The 6,628-nt window shown below is 37.8% G+C and overlaps 1 protein-coding gene across 1 annotated transcript in view; it reads left to right on the forward strand.

The window, feature by feature from the left end:
• Positions 1-4,053, forward strand: part of C2H9orf152 (chromosome 2 C9orf152 homolog) — an 8,200-nt gene extending 4,147 nt beyond the window's left edge. Inside the window, exon 2 of the mRNA XM_034759951.1 lies at positions 2,871-4,053. Within this exon, the coding sequence (XP_034615842.1) occupies positions 2,871-3,448 (578 nt within the window). The 3' untranslated portion in view covers positions 3,449-4,053. The remainder of the gene's footprint in view (positions 1-2,870) is intronic.
• The last annotated feature ends 2,575 nt before the right edge of the window (positions 4,054-6,628 follow it).

The raw sequence follows: 6,628 nt of genomic DNA on the forward strand, positions 1-6,628 counted from the left end.
CTAACAGACGTATTGGAGCATGAGCTTTCATGGGTGAATACGATGAAGTGGGTATTGACCCACGAAAGCTCATGCTCCAATACGTCTGTTAGTCTATAAGGTGCCACAGGACTCTTTGCTGCTTTTACAGATCTAGACTAACATGGCTACCCCTCTGATACTTGACATAAAGAGGACTGTGATCAATTGTTCTCCATGTCCACTGAAAAGAGGTCAAGAAGCAATGCAGGAAAGTAGATTTAGGTAGATATTAGGAAAAACTTTCTAGCTATAAGGGCAATTAAGTACTGGAAGAGGTTACCAAGGGAGGTTGTGGAATCCCAATCGTTTGAGGTTTTTAAGAACAAGTTGGACAAACACCTGTCAGGGAGTATCTTGGTTTACATGGTCCTGCCTCAGCATGGGGTATGGACTAGATGACCTCTCAAGGTCTCTTCCAGCATTTTATTTCTATGATTATATTTGAGACTGTCTTTCCTCCCATGATAAAGTAGTTGTGATCATCCAAAACTTGCGTCCTGATTTAATCGGGAGGGGACTGGCAGCAAGACATTCTCCGATGAGTCTTGGCTCTGTATGGTCACTTCCCACCTCTGTCTGCCCGAGCCCTGATTTGGTGACTTTTAGAACACTTTCTAAATTTATCGGTTCTCCCAGATTTTCAATTGATGAGTAAGTGGGGGAGTCATCTGATAATGTAATTTCCTTCTGTCCCTTCCCATGACACACACGGTGACACTTCAGTTTCCTTCTGATATTCAGGAACAGGAGGTGGCAGGCTTTGAAAATCTTCACTCAGGGGAAAAATAGGCCAGTGAACTCATTATTTATCATAGACTGGGAAATGAAAAAGTATTGCTTACTCTGGGAATTAGACTGGGGGGGCACCCAAAGTATACAATAGGAGACAGTCACATACAGTAACATATGCCTATAGAAAGCTTCTTCAGAGAGTTTCTAAAGCTCCTGTGAAATTTGATTAACCTGTGTCACTCAGAAACCTTGAAAAATGTAAAGACCCTGCAATCATAGTTCCTTTATTATGAAAGTGCAAGTGAAAAGGCCCAAACAATAAATACACTTGCAATAAAACCATTATATAAACTTGTTAAATAGAGAAAAGTTCCATTCAGTGCAAGAAGATTTAAATAAAGACCTTACCGTAGAATGTTGGAGAGTATGTAATAAACTGCTAATATAACTTACTGCATAACCTCCACAGTTCTGTTAAAAGGTCATTACTGAGTTCTATGGATTACTGCAGATCCTGAATGTGGGAAAGTGGGATGGCATGTCTATCTTCAAAGCAAAAATCTTTATATCCTCTCTCTGAACATAAACAGAGAGAAGAACTTTTAAGAGAAGTATCTTGAAAAAAATGGTGTTTTATTGTTGTTGTTTTGAGAATTATCAGTGAAACAGGTGGATCTGACACACCTTCAAGTATTTCATTGTAAAAACCGTTACACCAAAGGAAAACCAATTACAATATTTGTAAAAACACAATCCTATTCTCTGTCAACAACACTGCTTTGATTTCAAATCCAAGGCTGGAAGGTCTCATTGCACTATCTAGTGCTGTGATCTATTTTAAATGACTGTTTGGATGTTTTTTTGTCAAAATATAATCTACACTCTTCTGTCCCCAAAATTTCCATTTTAATAACCTTCAGACTCCTTACTTCAGCAGACACACCTACTGCTAATCATTACAGTAACATAAGACAAGCACACTGCACAACTCCTATGTTAAACAACATATACACCAACTGAAAATACATTTAATGAGAACTTGTAGAGATGTCAGTAGGAGCCATATATTTTTAAGGCCTCAACTTCTAGTCATTTTAAATGTATAGCAGACCATTGGTTTTCAGTAGTTTGATTGCTGTATGCTAATACTGCCTTTGCTTTTGCAGTAATTCTGTTCCTTATATCTTGTCCGTTACTAACAGTAGTACTTACATAATGCTTTACAAATATTTATTAATGGATCCTCCTAACACCTCTCCATGAGATTAACTAATAAATATTATTCTCTATTTTATAAATGAGAAAACTGAGGCACTGATGTTCAATGACTGGCCCATGGCCTCCGTCAGTGGCCGACATGTGAGAACTCAAAAACAAGATGGTAGATTCTTTCCATTTCAGCCAATTTGTGCCACTCAGATGACACAAAGTGGCCAGAATTTGGCCCTAAATTGACAGGTGGGAATTCCCCTGGCATGCGTAAACAATTTATCTTGACATGTTAAAACTACAACTGCCTTGTCTACACTCGAAGTTTGCCATGTGATAGTTATGATCTGTCAGCTAACACATGGTCAAAATAGATTTTTTCCTAATGTAGATGAATGCACTGTTGGTAATATAAAGCCTATGAAACAGTTGTGCAGTTCCAATTCAATCTGGTAGAGGGCAGCAAAGCACATACCACAACAAATGGACTAGTGTGTATTTTTAATTTGTATGAATAGTTACAGCAAAATCATCAAACAGAGCTTTTGCATCTTTGTGACTACAGATCTATCTTCAACTGAAGAGATCCCATGTTCATCATAGTAATTCCTTCTAAACGATCATCTAGTTTATTATTGGGTTTTATGCTAATGTCAGTATTTCCTTTATAAGGCTCCATTATTATTTGATTGACTGATGGAGCACCACCTGGGTACTCAAGACTTTGTAGCTAAGAAAAACATTTCCTGTCCGTACCCACATACTAAAGGAACTTGCATTCTAATTAGACACAGAGAAAAAGTGCAGACACATTGACTCAGAGCCCCCAAGGTTGAGTTTACGCCATGGAAGTTGGATCTTTAATTTTTGCCAATGTAATAATGTAGAAATATGCATTTTCTTCACAGATGAGAATCAGTCTGTTCCTGGGGAATCAATGGTCAATGCCATTTTAATTAATAAGAAAATAAGGAAACCAAAAGAATTTAAAGAACACATTCCTGTCAGAAAGGTCACCCTGGAGTTAACTTCCAATGGCAATGTACAAGACAGTTCACCATGGCGTACACACCTGGGAATCCACCGTCTACTACAAACTGATTGTCAGAAGGCTCCATGTGATCTTGACCACTGCAAGAACGAACAGATTAGCTTTGACAATGAGAGATTGACTGTGAAGGAAAATGTCATGTTGCCATATGAAAAAACACTAACTGCAAGTGAACAATCCACAGTATCACTCAATGAACTGGGAAATTCAAGTATGTTAAACAGTCCCACTGAAGAGAATAGCAATTCCGTTTCAGGCATCTGCCATAAGTATCCTTTGAAGTCAGTCTCTTCAGCAATTTGGACACACCAACAGATTTCATCCACAAAATGTATACCCATATCCAGGAAGCTAAGCTATTACCCATTTCCTCAGAAAAAAACACCCAGGATCTCAGAAGCTGCAAGAAGACTTGGATTATATGTCTCACCATAAAGAAATTTCAGTAATGTGTAAAGTTTAGTTAACATTTAAAATAAAATTTCAGTAAACTAATTTTTCAAAGTAATTTTGATTTACTTGCTAAGGGGTTAGTACTTTATATTATAAGAATTTGCATGGGCCAATCAATGTGTTTTAGAAGTTCATAGAGTGAAAAGTCTGTTAAATGAGTTGCAATGTCATAAAGGATATTGGACAATAAAGAATTTTTATACCTAGAGCATCATCAGGATTATCCATACTCATTTGTGTACCTTCAAATATAGGAACTAATGTTAACTCATTTTGCATTGATTTATTTTTTTTTCTAAATCCAAACTACTGATTTTTGAGGGACAAGAATTCTATCATAGTGAGATTACAAATCATTTGAAAAAGATTAGCACTTACAAAAATTGCTGATGAAACAACTGGATTGGATTTCAGTACTGCAAAATTCAATTAGCTGTTTGAACAAGCAACAAATGAAGCAGGTTTTAGAACAACAGTAGCCAGGGTGATTAATACATTCTAGTTAACATGTGGTTTTATTATTCATTTACTTCCACAAGTTATTTATGATTGATTTTCCTGTGTGTATCCTAAAACAGTGAATAAAACCATCAGATCCTATTTCTGTTGCTGTCCTTAATGGCATTAAATACAGCAAATATCCAAATGCTTTTCCTATTCATAAATCCCACATGCTGTTAATTGTTTCTTCCAGCTGTGAATTAGAAACACACCTGTTCCTTGTGGTGTTGTTGTTGCTGCCACAGTAAGATGAATTAGTCAAGTTGTGATGTGGTTTTCAATCAAAGAATTGGTGCTAGCTAACATAAACATACAAGATAAATCAGATGTACAGTATGTACTTCCAAGGGTCATGTGGAGAAACAATTTTTTGGGTCATTCCAAGATGGAATGAGCAAAGCCCTAGGAAATACTGAGCACTATGGGGAATTATTTTACAGTGGCCAGGGGATGGACTAGAAAACTTAGAATATCTTTCCCATTTATCACTTCTCATTCTTTGATATTCTGTGCTAGTGAAAACATTCTTCACCTTCCAAAATAAGCTATTATGTGCTTCAATATTAGATTTGGTCCTGAGATGTAAACTTTCCATTTGACTTGTTACACAGCCAAAGCTACTAAAGGACTTATCTGTACAGGGAAATTGATTGGTACTTATTTAGCAGAATATTAATGTCATATATCTTAGAGCTTTTATAGCTATGCCAGTATAAATCCCACATGTGGACACCCTATTCTGGAATAAAAATGACTTTATACCATAATTATTCTAGAATAAAGTCACACCGATTCTGGAATAGAGTGTCCACACAGGGACTGGCATAGCTATAGGGGAATACCAGTTGCCAGGCAACTTCCCCTGTAGACAAGTCTTAAAATAAGATCTGAGTAAGTGGGGCACCTGCTTTATGAGACAAACTTCAAGGAAATATAGTTTCCTAATAACCATAATAATATGATACCACTTTTATATTAAAACTGGTCTACAAATATTAATGAACACTACGCAGAGTTAGTTGCTCCGAACTTTTAAAAGGATCATCTTAACTGCGCAATATGCTTTGGGATGATTTTTGGCCTAGTTCTCCAGACAGTTTACAGTTAGGGATGGTAAACACGGATATTAAATGCTGATAACTGTGTGAGGTTTTTGCCCTCGGCTTTAAGAGCCTATTCAGCTTCCATTAAATTCAAAGGTGGGATACCCGATGACTTCAATGGTAGTTGGACTGGGCACTAAATTAGCCAACCTCACATAATGGAAGCCAGGAAATCTCCAGTAATTTTTTTTTTTTTAATGTTTTAATTTTTTAATCAATGATCAATTGAAGACAATCTATTTTTACTAGGCAATAATTAAAAGGCACAGAAAATATAGACGCAGCATACTCTGAGAGAAAGACATAGCTATGCCAGCATACATTTTAAATGTAGAGCAATACTTACTCCTTTTAAATTTAAATCTTTGTAGACTTCCTTGCAATTTAGGGCAGGGCAAATTACAACTAGAGACTTTAATATTGTACTTAATATTCTTTTGAGCTGAATGGACAGTTCATATATCTTAGAGCTTTTATATTAAGTTGTATTCATCTCAATAAGGTATTCTCTTTGAGTTGCAAACACTCTATTGAGATAAACTGGTGGCTCATACCTTAGAGCTATTGAATCAGGCTGTTGGCAGAGATCATGGGTTAGTTTCTAAGGCCTGGTCTACACTTAAAACTTAGGTTCACACAGCTACTGCTCTCTGAGGGTTGAAAAATCCACACATCTGTCTGACATAGTTTTGCCAACCGACCTACAGCAATCCTGGAGTTCCTACAGTGATGGACAAACCTCTTCCATTGCTTTGGCCTGTATCTACACTAATATGGCACCATATGCACAGAACCACATAGCTATGCTGGCCTAACCCCAGAGCACAGACGCAGCCTACACCAACAGAAGATGCGTCTAGGGTGCCTTCATCCTCTACCCCAAGTTGACTATGCAGGGGGCCTGGAACAAGACATTACATTGTGGGAAGTAATAACCAGACTTACAAAAGACCAAAAACGCAGCCCCAGGAAAAGATGGCATTTGCTATAGCTTCATGAAAAAACAAGACCGTAGTTGCCTGGTATTAACTGCTATTTTCAACAAATGCAAACACTTCTGCCGTACTTTCAGTTTCTGGAAGAAGTCCATGATGGTGTTCCTCTACAAGAAAGGCAAGCGAGACAACCTCAGCAACCCATCTCTCTCTATTCCATATACAAACTGTATGCCAGCTGCCTTGTGGCTAGGATCACAGACTGGTCAGTGAATGGAGGAGCCATCAGCACCATCGAGAAGGGCTTCAAGACTTGCGAAGGCTGCTATGGACACAACATTGTCCTTCAGACTGCCAAACACCTGTCAGGGATGGTTCAAGTATAGTTGGTCCTGCCTCAGCACAGGGGGCTGGGATTTGATCATCTCACAATGTCCCTTCCAAGCCTGCATTTCTATGATACAATATACCTTCATTATATCTTTATACTGATATAACTGTGTCCACACACAGGTTTTACCAGCATAGCTAAAGTTATACAACTTGATTTGTAGACAAGGCTTAAGGTTTTCCTACAGTGCACATATGCAGCTGCAAACCAGCTGAGGTCTCTCTGAAAGGGG

This window comes from Trachemys scripta, chromosome 2 (assembly GCF_013100865.1).
Source record: "Trachemys scripta elegans isolate TJP31775 chromosome 2, CAS_Tse_1.0, whole genome shotgun sequence".
NCBI lineage: Eukaryota > Metazoa > Chordata > Testudines > Emydidae > Trachemys > Trachemys scripta.